We start from the raw sequence: 19,207 nt of genomic DNA, 5'->3' as shown, positions 1-19,207 counted from the left end.
ATTTTGCCTTGATCTTTTGTCAAGTTGTAGCTGAATGTCCAAAGATAATTTTACAGGCAAAAACTCAAACTGTAAAATTACTCGGAAAACTCACTTTTTCGACGCGCATCTCCCTTTAAATGTGTTCCTTCTTGTCTGGTACACAGAGGCATCCTTTTTGACGGAGGTACTTGTAATTTGTGGTGTAACTCTTAAGTGCTTGCTGATATAAACTTTCATTTAGAAAGCATCTGAAATATATGATCAACACTCGTTCATTTGCATAGAATGAAAATATCGGTTTCTTAGCCGAACCGCGTTATAACGAAATGGTTTATAACGAAATAATGGATATAACGAACGAATGAGGATTCTTCTTGGAGGCTCAATCAACATTGGCTTTAACAAAGTTACAGCCATAAAGGAGTAATAGCCGGGCCCCTTCAACTTCGTTATAAAGAGGTTCAATTGTAGTAGTAGCAGAGACAACCAATGATTTTATCTACATTGGTCTCACAACACTAGTCTCAGCCAAACAGTTCGTTCAAGAGATTGCTGTTGTCCTTTTATACTCAGAAAAATTGTAGCATATCCTCTGGTCGAGAAGAGTTGCAGTCATGAAATAGGTTGCAGGAGCACCAAAGTACATCCTAGGATGGCTCGTTCTGAAAGATGGTAGCTTCGAGAGTGGCACGTGTTCCTCCATCGGTTCAACCCGTTTGTGTGGCAGTGATGTTGACCAGGGAGTCATGGTGTAGATTTCGTTCGAATGCACACACAAAGTGATGGATGTACGGCTTGGACTGTTAGTGGTGCTAAACACTCCTGATATCGACGCCCTGTGTCTGACCCTGAGCTGGACGCACGCACTTGATGGTATGGTCAGTTGTTCACTGTGAATAGGCCATTACAAACGGGTAAGAAGTGAAAAGTGATTAGACAACTGGTAGTGCGGAAAATGAGCACCTACTGGCAGGCAATAATAATTGTGCATAGAAAGATGTGGCTCGTGTGAGATGCTTGTACGGGGTCCCTGGACCCTGCCTCTCCACCCTTCCAGTCAGGCCTGGCTGCACGGATGTGAAATGACTACGAACAAAAAGGCACCTTTCTTGGGAACCTTCGCTCTGTTTCTTTCGGGGGAGTTACTACGAGGTGCAAGGTGCAGGCTATGTGTATGTGGTGGTCCAGGTAATCGTGCCATCAGGCGGGTGCCCGTACAGGGCACCTCGCATAAGTACAGGCTGCTACAGAGGGTGGGGATAAGTACACTGTGCTTATCTGGTTCCTCCTCCCGGTCCCACTTGTCTGCATGGTGTTTTATGATGATGACAATGAATACGCTTGGCCCAGAAACCTTTCTATGACAGCTAGCACTATAAAAAAAAAGATGATGCAGTCCCACAATGTGACACTGAAATGGGGCCTCCGAGACGGGCATTGGAAATAACTAATGCGATGTAAATGGAAGCATGGTAAACACTGATAAGAAAAAAAGAAATTTCGTTTTAGCACAAAGTTTCCAGCCTTTTCCTTTCGTCAAAACAATGTTTTTGGTTACAATGAACCATCGAAGTGTGGGAGGATACCAGAACAGATTGCGTGGATTCTAGCTTTGCCATAGAAAAAGTTTGTGTTTATTATGTCCAGTGTGAGCTGTGCTGGACTTACTTGTCTTTACATGTTCAACGTAGGTTTTTCTGTGGGACGTCAGATCCGTGAGCCTACTTTGAAGATCTTCGACGGATGGAGTCTTCTCCGACGCTATGCGACCAGGTGTTCAAGCCGGGCGAACTTACGTACTCGTGCCGGGATTTTAGTCTTGACCCCACCTGCGTCCTCTGTGTCGACTGCTTCAAGAGCAGCTGCTGGGCCTGTTGCTTGTGGAGAAAAATGCTGCTGTTCCCACCTAGTTACTGTTTGCCTGTCAAAGTTATGGGCATTATTTTGAAAACTTTTTTTTGCTTAGCGAGTTTCAGTTTCTGTTCAACACTATGGTGCCTGTCCACAGGCCCCTAAATACCCTGGAGGGTCCTGGCTTCATCTCTTATTCTCTTAAGAAAAGACGTTACTATTATTTAATGAAAAATGCATGCTACTCTTCAATTGCACTAAATGGTCTACTTCAAAATGCAGGACTACCTGCCCTACTGAACATTGCTAGTGTTGTTTTCGTTTTCTGGGCCTGTTTTTCTCCTCGTTCTGCAGGCAGTGCAGGAGTACCAGTAGCCAGGGGAAGGACATTGCAGAGGAACTGCTGCCAGCTATGCCGACCCATCGCTTGATGCTCCTATCCTGTGAACAATCTATTGAGGCAGGTGTGTTTGGTCCACGCACCAAGAAATCTGTTGTAGATAATTATTGGCATCTTTTTTATATCAGCTTGGTGGCGAGTGCCACCTTGCCTAGTAAATTAGTGGTGAATTATTTTATTTGTTTTGTACTGCCCCTTCCTTTTTCCTGTCTTGAATCTTGTTGTTTTTATTTTCTTGATATTCATGACTATTTTTCATGTTCTAAGCTGCATTCCTTCGATTTCTGTGACATTTCATGCAATTTCTCCATTGTGCTTTTACATCCCCTGTTAATTTTTCTTTCACTATCCCTGAAGCACAAGGCTACTGGAAGGCTGACTATTTTCTCTCGGATATCTTGTTGCGCAGCTTTAGTCTACCAGAACTTGTTTAATGTTTTCTGCACTGCTCCTGTATGCCGCAAAAGTATCTCCCTGATTGTACTTGCTTCTGTGTGTTGCCTGCTTCTAAGAAAACCTGATCTAGCCTCAATTACTTGCGCGCTGACTATTGAATTATCATAAAGAGCGGTTCCTTCCAGATTTAGTTCTTACCAGCTTTGTATTCGCACCTCGTTTCCTTTGTTCTAATTTTTTTCCTTCTCTTATACTCCGTTTCATACATAGCAGGCAATGCTGCTGAGGCTACGGAAATAGTGTGTTTGTGAAACCATACTCCGCCACATATTATTTGTTCTTCTTAAAACTTTTGGTGAGTGGTTGGACGAAAACAAAGAGCGGTGTAAAACGAAGTGTTAGCATTTGAAAAGCATGGTCGAAACTGTGAGGCGCTCAGTGTTCAAGCCCTCTGGCTGTAATTTTCTCTGAGTGAACTACTTTTTGGGCATGGATTGAGTTGGAGTGATTCGCCCTGCCAACCAGGTATGATATCGGGTCATGTAATTTGTGCTTCTTGAAGACTGGATGAGTCGCAGAGCGAAATTGTGGCAAGAGGTAAAACAATGTCCAGGAGGTGCCAGCCACGGCACTTCAGGTTTGTCACAACGAAATAAGCTTGTGTTCACTTTGCTAGTATGGCGAACATTTTTAGCGCGTGTGAACAGGCGTGCTAGCTTTGGCACATTACCTGATATGTATGAATTTGGGTACAGGAGTCTCAGTTTCACGAATTTTTTTATGTTCAATGGGCACGTTGTTCTACTCAAAGAATGAAGTTCTGTCGGAATAAACACCGCAGAGCTTTTGTCTTTTCCGACAGACAGGGAATGTTCTTCTCAAAATGATTCAATGCTCCCAAGAACCTTTGCATGTCATGCTTGGATAATGGTCGTGTAAAGTTGACAACAGACTGAGATTTCCATCCATTTTGATTCTTTGCCTTGTGATTGCATCTCCAAGTAATTTAGCTTTCTGAGCGCCAAAGATACCCTCTCTTTGTTCAGTGGCTGAGTGGTTATAGCGCTCGGCTGCCGGCCCGAAAGAGGCGGGCTCAGTCCTGGCCGCGGCGGTCGAATTTCGATGGAGGCGAAATTCTAGAGGTCCGTGTACTGTGCGATGTCAGTGCACGTTAAAGAACCCCAGGTGTTCGAAATCTCCGGCGCCCTTCACTACGGCGTCCCTCATAGTCTGAGTCGCTTTTTGACGTTAAACCCCTATAAACCTTAAACCATCTTTGTTCAGGGTGAAGCTAGCTTCGTGAATCGCTTTAAAGACTACCCTCAAATGACTGCCGTGCTTGGGCTTTGTTGCATCCCGGATCAATATGTCGTCTTTGTACACTCTCACGCCAGGCAGGCTGTCCATTGCTTGACTGATTTGTCCTTGAAATATTTCTAATGTGGACCTTAACCAAAAGCCCGTATGGTGTACTGAAGGTGCAGATTTTAGATGCCTTTGTCTTATGCGATCTGATAAAACCCACGATTGGCTTCAAGTTTGCTGAAGTAAGTGGCACCAGCCAACTCTGCTTCAAAATCCTCTCTTCTGTGAAGCTTGTACTCTCGCACTTGATGTTTTCATTGGTATCACATTTCTGACACAATGCTTCAGGTTACAAGACGCTAACACTCTATGACTGGTGTGGAAGAACCACCTGTATTGAGCTGCCCTTTCTTTTATGCTTCATAGATATGGCCTATGCAGCCGGACAACACAGCATAACGTGCTACATATCGGTGCACTGATGTTCGAAAATCAAAATTTTTTGTGAAAGCACAGGGTTGCAAAATAGGCTGCCATTCCGGCAGTGGCATAGTAAACAACCGTAATGTTGGGAGTGTCCTATCATCCTCTGATGTCCCTACAGCTGCGTATGTGGCCAGAAAGCATTACCACATTGTTATCATTCATATAAGTAAAGCTGTGAAATAGTATTTTATTTTTCTGTTAAGTCAGCAGTGATAAGTAGCAATGTTTAAATTTTATTTTGCAGCTTTCCTATCTCCTCCATGGTTGGTAATATCATCATAGTCTTCAGTGACCCATAAATATATGTGACTGCCCTGCCACATTAATGGCCACAAATGGATATTCCTACTCTGATGCTTTTTGGATTAGGTTTCTATCCTGTGGATTTAATTTAATGTTTCAAATTCTATAGACCACATTTTTAAGTTTAACACAGAGTAGTGCTATCTATACCTTCTTTTATGTCAAAATTAGACATATGTGTCTCACAAATGGTGTACTGGGTGTTAGGTTAATACAAACCCTCAGCAATATCAAGTTATGTAGTCTTGTAGGTTTTAAGATCACGATCTCTGAAAGAACTTGCTTCCTAATGGTTTCTATGATGCTTTCATAAAGCTGCTTGCTTTGGTATAATCACTTGTGGCTCTTGACATCTCTTAAGCCTGTATGTATGGTACCTCTTGCAGTATGCATGGATAGGTGCTCTGCTGACGACTTGATCACCAGTATTATCGATGCTACAGGACTGATTAGGGTAGACATATATGCTAGCATTGTTTAGAGCTGTGCTCGCGTCCCTAAAGAGTACCTTGTCTGCAGGTTTCGCAGCAGCACTTCTGTAGGCGTTTTATTTCTGCATGCAGGGTTAGTCATGTGGGCATTGTTTTATGCAGTGAATGTAGTTAATGGCACTGCGCAGCATTAAGCGGCCTAACTTATTATGACTCATGTTTTTGAGAACAGTCTGGGGTCCAACAGCTATCTGGGGATGTTGTTATAATGCCAGCAATTGTTCACTTGTTGATTCTTGAGTCCAAAACGTTTAGCACACTAGCCATCGGTTTCCTTCACTTCTCATTTCCACGAAAACTAAGATGTTGGGATAAAATATCAACGACACCATAGAAAAACGCTTTGTTTCTAAACAGATATTACTGCAGTGTGGTGTCGTATTTCTAGTCGGACACTAATTGTTTATTCAGTATTGCACAACCAGGTGCCATGTGGTCGTGTAGAAGTGGGGTGGGGGCTCATTTAAAATATTTCTTCTCTCAATGCTGCCCTGGCTGCCTTACTTTGCATGTCCGAGTTGCCACCTGTAGGAAATGTTGTGTTTGAATGTACCCTATGTGCTTTGATGTAACCAATATTGGTAGAAACATGGGAATTCTTTTGCTGCTCGCGTAAGTAAGGATTCAAAATGCTACGTAGGCAGCAGTGCTGTTAACACATGCATCTTGTTATAACGTCGACTAGAGGGGTTAAAGTAAAAGAATGTATGCTTCACGCAAATGTTGAGCAGGACTGCAAATTCAAGCTACCAGCTTGAACGTGAAAAAAATAAAGGCGTCCCAGCTTGCCTCCTGCTGTTAGCGTCACGAGTATGAACTCGCCAGATACGTTTCCGCAAGGCCTCAGGGAATGTTGCGCCGACATGTCCTCATGTGATGAGTTCTCGAGGTGAAAAGGAGAGAGAGCTGTCTCTCCAACTCCGGTAACAGTCACTCCGTCTGTCGGCACTGTGGTCGCTGCCACACAGGTGCCCTCTCGTCTCAGTTAAAGTAACTAGAGATTACGATATCGCAGGAAAGTAAACTTAAGGGTACAGTGTGGGCTAAATGCTCACAGCGAAGAGAATGTGCTCTCTAGTTTTGTTTTTGTTGTCAGCACTCCCTTGAATCTCTGCTCCATATTATCAGCTGTCACTGTATTTGTCTCAGATCACATCCACAAGGATAGCTTTGCTTTGAGATGCATAAGGCTGTGTGTGCTGATAATATAGGCAGCTGCCGCAACGTGTCTGATGTGCAATTTAGGGTGCACTCTGCTGGCTCCTGGCACTTGCTTGAGGCAGTGGATCTGAGTTTTACCTTTGCCAGGAATGTGCATCTAAAGTTCCATCACCGTTGCCTTGATGCATCACACCATTAGTATCCTATGCACAGGTGTCATCTCTGCTGCCGTGGTTTCTTGGCAAGATGAAATGTATTCCTGCATTTTAATGGATGCTTTTTCAACATTAGGTGGACATGATGCCCCTCGATAACACTGAATATTCTCTGCCTTCCCTATGTACTAGTGGGTACTTTATTAAACTCTCTTTTTGTGTAATTGAGGCTTTCCCTTGTGGTTGTTATGCTTTTCTGTGTGCCATTTTGCAGGCAAATCAAGCGTATTCGCAGGAGGAGTGCGAGATGTTGGAGGAACAACCTGCCTGGACAACTGCTGGCAAACTGTGCAGTTGATATCCTCAGACTCGTATCTTTTCAAACTGTGTGTCTGTTGCTCTGAATTTCTGATGACTATGTGCCAAGTTAGGCACATCAAAACACTTTTTGGTAATTTGTGACGAATACGGTGGGTTTTTACTTGGCAGCATATATATACGGGGTACAGGCCATTTTGGAGCTTGGGTTTACGACCATTTGTGGCATTTCTGTTGTGTTCATTAATTTCACTTTTGGCTGTGTTGAGCTGTATGGATTGACAGTTTTTTTGCAGCCAAGGTCATCTGCTACTGCAGGAATAAACAGGGGTTTTGAAAGTATAGGGCTGAGACAAGCAAATTGTTCTCACATTTCCTTAAGTACTCAGTCAGTTGCGTGCCCTAGGTTAATTTTGGCGTGGTGATCTTGGGTGCTGGCTAAACAGACAATGCGCTTACTTTATTCTTATGTATATTAAATTGCCTAGAATCCTAATCTCACACCCAATAAAGGGATGAGTTTGCCACGGTGTTAGATTCAATCATCAGGTGCAGTGTTAATATGACAGGCATGAAAAGACTAGTGGAGTATGTAGTAGTAAGAGTATAATGTAAAATAAAAACAAAAATGAAGGTAAAAGATTTTTTCTAACCCCTGCATCTGCCATCACTACGGCGGCAGCACCTGAGCTGGGGCAGAAGAAATAAAGGATAGAGGTGAAATTAAGGATAGAAATGAAAGGTGAGGGGACAGTAAGAAAGGATAGAGGAAGTGGCGATACATACACTATTTAAATAATACATTTGTACAAGGTGGAGGATGGGCAAAACACCATTCTAGGTCCACTGTGGTGCCATATGGAACTTGGTACAGTCACTAGAACAAAATTTCAAGCATGAAAATGTTCTCTGTCAGCTGCAACCCTTTTCATACCATCATGAACTGTATGCCTGCTCCAGAAACAAAATTCCTGTCTGGTATTCAGTGTATTTATCTTCTAAGCACTGCTCCGCCTCAAATAACTGTTATTACCTGTGGCTGTTGAATTTAGGTAATCTGCAATTGCAGTGAACACTAAGATGCCAATCTATTGCATTTAGAGGGGCGTTCGAGGTTGTCTACAAAATGCTCGCATTATGTAGAATACAGGCCAACGAGCGTTCATACCGCGTACAAGACCTCAAAAGCGAGCCAATAATTTACAATACAATTTTTAAAACTCCCACTTCCACGCCTAACGGTGACCTGCAGTGCTGGGCTTCTGCCAGAATCCACGCTCATCTCCTCATGTAAAATTGAAAATTGGGTGTTGGGGAAAGGAAACGACGCAGTATGTCTCACATCTCGGTGGACAACTGAACCGCAGTGTAAGGGGAGGGATAAAGGAAGGCTCGTTATGTCAGCAGCAAACTGCTAGCATTGGTTAGCGTGCGACGGCAGCCGGCGGAGGGGGCGAGTGTGAGGGACCTGCGAAGGAGCTCGGAGACATTGCAGCATGCAAAATGTCACGAGAGGAGAGAGAAAGGCGGCGATGACGCAGAAATTCAAATTTTGACTGCAGACACCTCAGTTTCCACAAAACGCATCTAAAAAATGATTGCTTTAGGATATTTGTGAAGCGGCATCTTTTAGCATCCTAGGCACATCGCATCTTTTTTACCCCCTTTCACAGCCCCTTTAAAACAGCGCAAGGGTGCGATGCAGTAAGGAGACACCATGAACGCTGACTATTAAGTGGTTTTATTTCAGAACGCTCAGGAAGATATATAGATTTGACCTATGTATGGGAAGCATGATTACGAAGGGAGAACAACATTGTGTGAGCACATCATCTGTCACCGTGTTTCCGAAGGAAATCACATTTCTAGATCATCACATTTATGACGCGTACCCGTCTGGTAGATTTTAGCTTTGTTGTTAGTTTATACTTGTTTTGCTAGTTTTGTGGTTCCCTCTCACATCATCATCTTGTTTCTGATGCATGCCTTGTTAGATTTTAGCTCTCTTATACACTTATGAATTTTTGTTGTTGCTTGTTTACATTTTTGTTTCTCTTTTTGGCTTCCCCTTTTAGATCTTGTTAGTTGCCTAGCTGTGCACTTGCCGTTACCTCTGTCATGCCACATTGTGCAATTTTTGGAATTATTGTTTTGTTCTTAGCTTGTGAAGCCTATATATCCCAAGTTCCTATGACTTTTGGATCTACAGAGCATATAGGCGCCTCCACTATAGCATCTGGGTTTTTTGCATATTTATTCTGTCTTGCTCTGCTTTATTTCGCAGACAGATGTCGTCCTTGTACTATGTACAAGCTGCCAAGCATTAACCTTTCAATGTGCTTCCAACCATTGCTTCACAGGTGTCTTGCTATTGATAGCAGGTAAATTGAGATTCCTTGTAGGAGCAGTGTCTGGCTTTGTACTGGCCTTGTACACAACCAGATGCCTTTCAAACATAGTGCCTACTGAATTATAAGTGCTGTATACTCAAAGCATATAAACAGTTCTCTTGTAGCAACTACGCTCTGATTGAATGTGCTGTAACCATGACAAAGAGTACATCCTGCCTAAGGAAGGAATTTCGAAAGTAATCTACTGCTACGAGCACGTGCAGAACCATACCGTCTCATATTCATGTGTAAAGTCATGTCAAAAAATGGTTCACAGGAATCCACTGCCTTTGCCTAGAGAACTAACCAGACCAGCTGTGCTAAGTATACCACAATTGATATTGCATTTTTCCTGCTAGAAATTATCAGTTTCAAATATTTGTTCTCTTATTTTGCTGCAAAATACTATTGTCTACTTCTTTTTTTCTGACCATATCCTTTTACATTTTGTGCCTTTAGAACAAAGAAAATCACACATCGTGTTGTCCGATGGTTTCGTGAATGATTGCTACTTCTCTGTGCATTGCCGTTTACACAAAAGTACACAAGCACCATTCCTGGGGCATTTGTGGTCACTTTAAATTGACGCTCCTTTTCTCTCCATTATTTTTCAGGGCATTATTGATAAGCCAAGATGTACAACATTCCAAAGGAAAAACCACACCTGCCAGCCTTGCGTGACTCCATTGCTTGATGTTCATAGGCTGAAAAATTGCATGTGCTGTGATTTTGGTGCATTGTGTCTATATGCAAAATGAGACAGAAATGGTTTTGATGTAATTGTTTTTATTATACTGGTCTAAATAATGAGGAAAGTAGGCTTTGCCCACAAAACAAAAATTTTGTTTAGAGGACTCGTTTCATGTACAATATAATTTTTTCCGAAAAAAATGAGGACCACTTTTGCAAGGGAGAGGGATGGAGGGAATAACAAGAATATTGCATTGCTGCACAGTAGCCTCTTCAGCTGTTATTGATGCTGAGTGGGCAGCAGGTTTTTTTTTCTTTTTGGCTGAAGGGTCGCGGAGCAGAAACCATTGCCGTACATTGGCTCAACAGTTTAAATTAGGCTCTGATTGAGATTTTCATTTCAATCATGGCGCATACAAAACACATGACCACATACAGCAATCAAATGCAACTGGGGACCTGTGTACTCTTGCAGTGTACGCTTAGCAGTACTAGTATTAGAATCAGTATATTTGGTCACTCAAAATCAACCACCATGGAGGGAGTGGGACCTGACAAAGAGCTGTCTGGTCTTGCAGCTACCTTAGGCAAGCCAGGCACTCCATGAAAAAGGGGCTGAGAGGCGAGAACGTTCAATGGCCATGGGGCATTCCAGAAGACAATGGGTCAAACTGGCGTATGTTTCACGGCAGTTACAACGTTCAGGTTAGGTTGCAGAATTTTGGAAGAAAGTCTGCCAGTGTCACTAAGGTGTTACATGTCCATTTGTAAAGTAACCTTGTGACTTGGAGAGTCAAACAAAATAAGCAGCTGGAGCTCTCATGTGATAAAGGAAGATCATTGGTTCCAAAACATTATGCAGAATTAAAAATGCAAGTTGTAGAAAATGATGCTTTATTTTTGGTGCAAAGTAAGGAGTATGAATTCCGTATATTTTTCTCATTTCATGTCATCCTTTAGGTCGATGATAGAAGGCACTAGGCTATTGAAACAGAACGACCACACAGTTAAATACTCGCAACACAGACACTTGGTTAATTCCCCCTTTTTGCACTGACTATAAGTTCAAAGCATTACAGCACAATGTTATAATAATTATAAATAGATATAAATAACCCTACTAAGAAAGCACTGCGTAAATTATTTCTTCAGAAATAATTCCTGACTTCTTTGTGCCCAAGTACAGCTGTTCCCTTGTACGTTTTTGCAAATTTGTTTTTTGCATTTCCGTATTTTTATTAATGATAATTTTGTGCATTTTGACTGTCCTGTTTTGGGAAAACTAACCTAACTATGTGTTTGGTTTTTATTTTGTGTATGTAAAGATTTTCAATTGTATCTGCTCCTTTTTTTTCTGTGCATGTAATGATTTTGAACTGAGTCTGCCCCTTTTCCTTGTAACGGCTGCCTGGGCCTCGTCAAGCTGTATACCTACAGCTTTTAGTCCAGGCTGCCAGCCAGAATTTTCTGGGAAATAAATGGAATTGAATTGAATCAGAACCAATCCTGTTATACAGAGGTCGAAACAAGTAGGTGATGGTCATTGTGAAAAACTTCATGTGATATCATATGAAGGAGCACAAAATGCAATTATGCTGGACGTGTGAAAGTTGTGTTGGTCAGTGCAATTTTTTTAATTGATTCTGTTCTTGTTTTTCAAAGCAGTAACGTCAGAGCTGAATATTGTATGCTTTGGAATAATTAGCCTTTTGGTGCATCTGTGACACTTAAATCTTTATCTTCATTGTTGTGCTGTATGGTTTCGAATCTTTAAAAACTCACTTTAATGTAATTCAGTGTGAGTCCACCACTCCAGCATCTGATGACAAGGTGACAAGTTGCACTTTTATTCACAACATTTCCTCGCTTTCGCTTGCTCTACAGCAGTGGCCTAACCATTGGAGCATGCACATAACATGTAGGATGTGCGATGTGGGATTCGCAGTGCCATTGGATACCTGCCAGTGCTACAATACGCAAGCTTTGTCCCTGGCTTCTGCTAGGTGAAATGCTTGGAAATGGGTGTTTGACTTCACCTTGTGTAGACGAAAGTGCTTGTTGCCATGCTCCTATTTGGCCAATGCTGTCCCTGCGCCATGAAAATTCACTATTGCCATGCTCAGCTCCCACTCTCGCTGTTCCGATGACCTCACTCATCAGTGTGTTGCCAGAGATGGGCTTCTTTTGAGCCATCCATGGGTTTAGAAAAGCTAGTAACCTTAAACTTTTTTCGGAGCAGTGCATTGATCAAAAGACTCGCATTTATAAGTGTATTGTGAAAGTCAGTCATGACAGTTTCTTCCTTTTTTTTTCTTGTCCCAAAATTGGAGGTGCACGAGTAAATATGGTATGCTCTAACTGCACTCAAGAGACAATAGTGTGCAGTTTAGATGTGGTTCTACTGGCTTGATTAACACGCTTGGAGGTGATGGAGGCGGAACATCATTTTGGGCATATTTGCAACATTCGTGGGCACCTGTAACTTGAGCGTTTTTTCCAGTAGCCATGGTCTGAAAGATTTTGTCCTTTGCCCAGTACAGTAGCTATAAATGGTTTAATAAAGAAGTGATGGCTGTATCAATGTTTTATGTCTTTAAGAATAATTGGCACTCGTTAGTTGCCTAGGCAGACTTGTACTGTTCTTCCCATCAAGTCAGAAATATTGCAAGTTCAGTCATGAATGCAATGGCTGTTGACTCGGTTTTGATAGCTGTATAAATTTGTGGGCAATTGTCAGTCTTTTGAGAGCGTAAATATAGTAATCATCTGCATTCATTGAAAATGTTTGCTTTGGAATTCGCTTTTCAGGCTTGCCCTACTGAATTTACACAGGCTTGAAAAGCTGTTATGCGAGATTTAATTCTATATTTGTAGTGTCATGAACATAACACCATATAAGCTGTGGCACGTGTGATCTTTTGTCTCAGTGGATATGTAATCTTGTTTTTGCATGCAGGTTTGAGCTCCAAGGACCACAAGCATAGTGTACCTTCTGGACAGAACTTGCCAGGTTAGAATCGGCACTTATTCATATATGCATTCCTGCAGATTGTCTTTTAAAGAGCAGGTTGAAGGATACCGAAGCTTCAATTTAATGAACTCTTGTGAATGACGGTGATATGTGCCTTTGATGTTCTGGAAGGTTGCTTTCTGTGATATGTAAACTACTCACAGAACTGCGACCGCTGTGAGTTCTGTTTATTGATGCAAGAAATTGTAGAAGGGACCCATGCGTCAGTTTTTTAGACTTTAGCCACGGCCTCCTTAGACACTGTTAGAGGAGCAAATAAAACAAAAAATATCAGTGTTTTGTGTGCTAAACATAGCTAACTGCCCTTTGTTTAGTTATTAAGCCTTTCTATGTGGACTTAGACTGTCTGTTATGGTGCCAGTAATGTAAGTGCTTTGGATGGATTTCAAAGGCTACCCTGTGTTGTTGGCAATGGTGGCATTTCTTGCAGCTGAAATGTTTTCTTCGACTGCATGCAGAATTCTTTGTAGGGATGTAGTGAAGAAAGATTTCTTCAGGCTTGAATTCTCCTTAAGGCCGACCTATATTGAATAAAACTTCATAAGCATCCACAGCTGTTGACGAATGTCTCCTTCACATTCATATTTTTTTCCCTAGCTCCAGGTGAGCTGGGCATTGTTGTTTCCTGCATTTTAATGAAAGTATTCTACCTTTATAACACAGGTTCTGTCGTCACACAGAGCGCCAATGGCACACCTCCTGTGCTCGATTCAACCAGTGGAAGGCACCCTGTGAGCCACTGCATGGAGTCTACTCCTTCCGGCATGGGTAACCACCAGAGCAAACCCACAGGAAAGAAGCTGCACGAATGCAGCCACTGCAGAAAGGGATTCAGACACAGATCCCAGCTAGTGGCACATCTCCGAGTCCATACCGGCGACCGCCCATACCGATGTAACGACTGTGGAAGCAGGTATTCACAAATCTGCAATCTGAAGACACACCAGCGCATTCACACAGGCGAGCGTCCTTATTGTTGTGACCACTGTGATAGGAGCTTTTCACAGCATAGCCACCTGGTAAGACACCAGCGTACTCACACAGGCGAGCGTCCTTACCATTGTGAACTTTGTGGTAGTAGCTTTGCACAGACGGGCACCCTGGCGGCACACATCCGTACGCACACAGGTGAAAAGCCGTTTCAGTGTCAGCTCTGCCCCATGGCTTTTGTGGTGAGGTCGCACCTTGTGAGTCATGTTCGATCCCATACGGGCGAAAAGCCCTACCAATGTGACTTGTGCCAAAAGACATTTAGTCGAAAGGGCATCTTAAAATACCACAAGAAGTCAATACACAACCAATAGCAGTGGTCCGTGATGCCTCTATTATATGTGTGTTTTGCTAACTACCAATTTGTATACAAGGTAACAAGATTCTAGCTGAATACCCCTTGAAAGGTGCTGTTAGGTAACCTTCGCAATTAATTACATTTGTAAGTTTTGTTCACTTTATTTATTAATTTGTAACATTCATTCAGACACAAACGGTCTAGGATGACCGGACAAAAGGCAGATGCTCTCTGCCTGACAAGGGCACTGTCACCCTGATAAACTTGTAAGGAAATGACATTTTTTGTGCCCTTATACGACGCACACTGTTGGTCTGTCTTTCCTGAGCAGAGAGCGAGCCTGCTATGCTCGTAAACTTGCATCAATGGAAATGAAATTGCGGTCATATGTGCATGGCAACTTCTTGTTGGAGAGTGACTTTCAAAAACATTGTACCCAATATTATTTACTGGTGCTAGTTGTCAGCCTGCCTCATTGAAGAGATCTGGGAGAGTGAAAGGTTGCACAGCAATTTCTTTTTATCTTGAAGCCTGAGTGGAATAATTTTTGTGAGCTTGCTTATAAGGCCACTTGTTGGTGTCACTGAACCAATTACTTTTTGTATGACAACAAAGGAAAACCTGCTTTTGTGTAAATTTGGGTGTTTATTCTAGGAGTATTAGTGTCTTAAATAGTGCTGACAAGCAGGTGACCAAACTCAAAATGATGCCTCTTGCGTTAGTTTGCTAGCGTTAATAGTTCACGGTTGTTTGAAATGAGAACTAACAAAAGAGTTCACTAACATCTGTGTCACCATTTCTCCGAGTACATCACAGCTGTATAAAAATGGCATAATATCTGTGGATCATTGTTGCCACACCATATTTAATTCATTTCGTCTACCAGCTGTTTGTGACCATTTCACATTGTGCTAGCTTTTTTATTTTGGTGTTACGTGTGAATGCCTTCTTTATTTACATAAGGGGTTCATGATAACAAGCCGCAAGGACGGTGGCTGCTGAAACAAGAAATACTGTGATTACTGCTTATGAAAAACTTTGTAAATCTTGTAGTTTATTGTAAAGATCATAATTTGGGCAATTTTGTGAAATTGCTTGAGTGCACATGAGTATTTTGTTACACTTGCCGTTACTAAACGTTGAATACATTCTGGCTGTTTGTGAAGCTAGCTTGTTATATTTTTTATTAAAATTCAAAACCGGTGCAGTTCATTGGCTGGCCTCCTTCAAAAAAGTTGCTGCTGCCTTTTTCCTATTTTACTTTGAGCATCGATAGACATCATTGTGCTTAGCATCCAACACAGAATTGCTGTCATCACTCTCTTCAGCACTTAGTGCTGTTCCCTATAACACACCATTTTGTCTGATAGCATTGCATTACCAATAGTACAACTACTCGTTGTTTTGGAGAAAAGTTCAAACTTCTCATTTTCCCAATCACTGTGCATTTACCTGCCGTTGCATGCATTCGTTCTAATAAAGATCAATGAGCAAACTTTTAGGTGATTTTCAAATGAATAACCTCTGTTCTTCTCTTTTGCACATTGTGCAGTATTCTCTGTGCTTTGCACTCTCATCCTTTGAAGCTCAAGCGCAGTTAACCAATATGTGGCTCACGTCCTACATGCAGGACACCGTGTGGAATAACTCAGAATGTTTATTTAGCAAAAATTTGTGCAGGCTAGCGTAGTTTCAAGAGGGTGTAACCTGCTCCTGCACACGGGTTGTGTTCAGTTTGTTTACTTTTATGCGTTTTGATGTTCAGAGCGATTGTACAGTCTTTTCTGGATGCCAGTTTTGAAATTTGAGTCGGTCGAATGCATTGTAATTCTGCAATAAAAACAAATCATTTGTTTATTGACATGAGGAAAATGCTGCGTCTGGTGAGAAATGCGATTTTAGAGTGTATATCAAATGTGTGACAGGTTGTGAATCTGCCTAATATCCTACGATGTAGGACAGCTAGAAAGTTGGTGTTGATAAAAATATTTCTGAAAATGAAAGGATTCTGATTTGAGAGTGAAATAAATGGCTATATTGAAAAATATTTGAATGCTTTCAGTTCACTGAATTTTCGTTATATATGAGTTAAGCTGTGTACTCAAAGAATGTGTACCTTGCGTACTCAAAAGAATGATTACAAAGCACGTCGCAATTACTAAGCCGCCGCCGTGGTGGCTTAGCGGTCGCTTAGTGGTTATAGCACTTGGCTGCTGACACGACAGATGCGGGCTTAATCCCCACTGCAGCAGTCTAATTTCAATGGGGCTGAAATTCTAGAGGGCTGTGTACTTGTTGATGTCAGTGCACTTTTTAGAACCCAAGGTGGCAAAATTTTGGAGCCCTTTACTACGGTGTCCCACACAGCCTGAGTTGTTTCGGGATGTTAAACCCCCATTAAATAAAGTAAGCTAGTTGCAGCACCAACTCTGTGCACACCATGCCCTCTCTTTGAGTGCATAAAAAGCAAATCATGTGCTTTTGAGTTCAGCTGGCTCAAGATTTCATATTAAGAGAAAGCTGGCATGCAGCGTCATTATGATCAAGGCTCTTACAGGGATCCCGTTTGTCGTTTTAAAATTTCATGGACACAACAGGAATCGTTTCTGATTCTACACAATGCACGAGTGTTTTTTCAGCAAACACCTCTCAATTTTGAAATGCTTCACCACCGTGGGTAATGTTAAGTGAGTACTCACACGCATACCACCACATCCCTTACAGAGCAGAACCAGAGGAGAGGGATCTTGCTGTTAGCCTTGAACCGCCATGGTGGTTGCATATGAAATATATGCGGTGTAATAGTGCACAATGCTGGCACTGTAGTTTCATTAGCATGTTTGTAACACCATGTTCTGGGACAGGTTTGACCATTGGTACAAAGTCAACAAGCAGATGACAAAGGAATGTGGCACAGTTTTGGAGTGGATGTGCTTTGTTGTGTATTAAAGTTACAGCAGTGTGACGAGGTGCACTCATGCATCACTGTTGCTCGGCTGCATGTGCAGAGGCTGGCGTTGCTCCGTGTAGTGGACTTCGGTGTAGTCGAGAGCTTTATTGTTGCAGTGAATCATGGAGAACTGCTGACATGGTCTGGAAGGCTTTCAGTTGGTGTAGCATTGCAGTGCTGACAGACACTGAGAAGATAGTCACTTTTTGTTATACTACAGATGTAGAAAAAGCATTGTACCTGAGCAGGTACAAAGGGCAAAACGCTTGCCTAGAACACATTCTGGGCGTGTTTTGGGCTGAGCACGCGATATCTACTGATAACATTTGTTTAAAAATGGTCTGAATGTTAGCGTGTACAGCTAAACTCATAGGATTTCAGTGTCATTTTTTGTCTTCTTAATCGCAGCAGCTTTGAGAGCTGTGAAACACAAAGTTGAGCCATTCTTGACATGTTTTTTTCCCTCTATACGATTATTAAAGAAGTCAAGCAGTAAATGTTAGGAAAACAGTACCAAGGTGTTGCTTTCACATTATTTATCTTGTGGGCCGGTCACATTTGGACTCTGCAAAGCATGCACTCGGAAACTCTGTTGGTGTACCTTTCCACTTATCTCGTGATGGAAATATGGCCGACCTCCTTTTCCTAACAATCACGCCAGGAAAGCCCGCAGTTTTCTTTTATCCATAATGTGAGACATCCTTAATGCCTACACCCACGGCACTTGTCTCGTCGCCTTCATAGCTCTTCTAGCATGAGCTGCGCTATCTCTTGGTAAACTAAGGTATGCGGGAAAGTCCACTTGTTGACCTTTGCTTGGGGTTCCTGACAGGAAGGGGGGAGGGTTGAGTCGAGGTGTCGCTGTAACTGCAAGTGATGGTGTAAAAATCCCGCCTATTGCGTGGTGCATTGTAGTCCATGCACCTCTGATGTGCCTGTAGCAGAAGTGCCGACGTTAGAAGGGTCGTTGCTGCTAGTCTAATATCTTGGACATGTAGATTCTGTTTCTGAGCCTAACGGTTAGTCCGTGGACGTCAGCTGGCTTGGCATGGGTCGTGTATATATATATATATATATGTGTGTGTGTGTGTGTGTGTGTGTGTCTATATATATATATATATATATATATATATATATATATATATATATATATATATATATATAATGCTTATAGAGTGTAATGGCTCGATCGGATCGATTCTGCAAAGCCGCTCTCAGATACATAGAGAGTAGCCATAACTGTTTAGTGCTAGGTCGCAGGATTTAGTGCTAGGTCGTAGGATGTTTACAGAGAGGCGCAAAATTCTTCAATGCATAAAGTAGCCAGTGCCTCTGGTGGCGTGTTTTTGTTTTGCTTGATTTACAGTGTTTTTATCTAGAGCAAACAAGCTGGTTAATGTAATAGAAAACACAAAAACTTGACAAACCGTATCTAGTTTTTAACCCAATTTGCAGTATATTTACTCTTTGTCCACTCATCAAGCTCGCACAAAGTGATGTCATATCTGCTGCTAAAAACTGCCACTGTATGGTGACACCGTCAGCGCCACGAATTTTTTTTTTGCGAGCTAATTAAAATATTAAAAACCACAGTATACGCGGTATGACCGATGCTAATAGCATCACTATAACTTATTCTATGCAACCAACAGGCCAAACAATGCACTGAAAATGCATTTCGGGGCCCCTTTCAGGTTCCTCGAACTTTTCTTCACGGTTTAAGTTGTCCTTTCATTGCCCCCAACCCCATTTCTTCACGGCTTGAAATTCTCTGTCGGCTCGAGAAGGGAGGCGAGCCAGCACCAGTAACACGGAGATGCATGCCACTTTTCGATGCCTGTTCTTGCGTACGCCAAGATGCCTGTTCTGTCGTACGCTGGTCGCATATGCCTAAGAAGGGCCCTTGGAGTTGGCACTTTATGTTGGTCGTCATAATGTCGTGGAAGCGAGAACTGTACAGAAATTTCAGCTGGCTGTCGCTGACGAGTGCGCCATGCAAGAAAGCCATAC

General features: G+C 42.2%; 1 protein-coding gene across 4 annotated transcripts in view; it reads left to right on the top strand.

The window, feature by feature from the left end:
• Positions 1-16,108, top strand: part of LOC144104023 (uncharacterized) — a 30,406-nt gene extending 14,298 nt beyond the window's left edge. For 2 of the 4 annotated variants that reach the window (XR_013308413.1, XM_077636805.1), the window contains exons 3-4: positions 1,674-12,938; positions 13,623-13,839. Coding sequence is in view for 1 of the 4 variants with exons in the window: in XM_077636806.1 (XP_077492932.1) it covers positions 13,703-14,263 (561 nt within the window). In the remaining 3 variants the exon portion in view is untranslated. Of the gene's footprint in view, positions 1-1,673; positions 12,939-13,622 lie in introns of those variants that run through there. The other 2 variants (XR_013308414.1, XM_077636806.1) reach the window with 2 other exon arrangements.
• The last annotated feature ends 3,099 nt before the right edge of the window (positions 16,109-19,207 follow it).

Source organism: Amblyomma americanum, chromosome 9, assembly GCF_052857255.1.
Source record: "Amblyomma americanum isolate KBUSLIRL-KWMA chromosome 9, ASM5285725v1, whole genome shotgun sequence".
NCBI lineage: Eukaryota > Metazoa > Arthropoda > Arachnida > Ixodida > Ixodidae > Amblyomma > Amblyomma americanum.
This window is presented reverse-complemented; position numbering and strand designations above follow the sequence as displayed.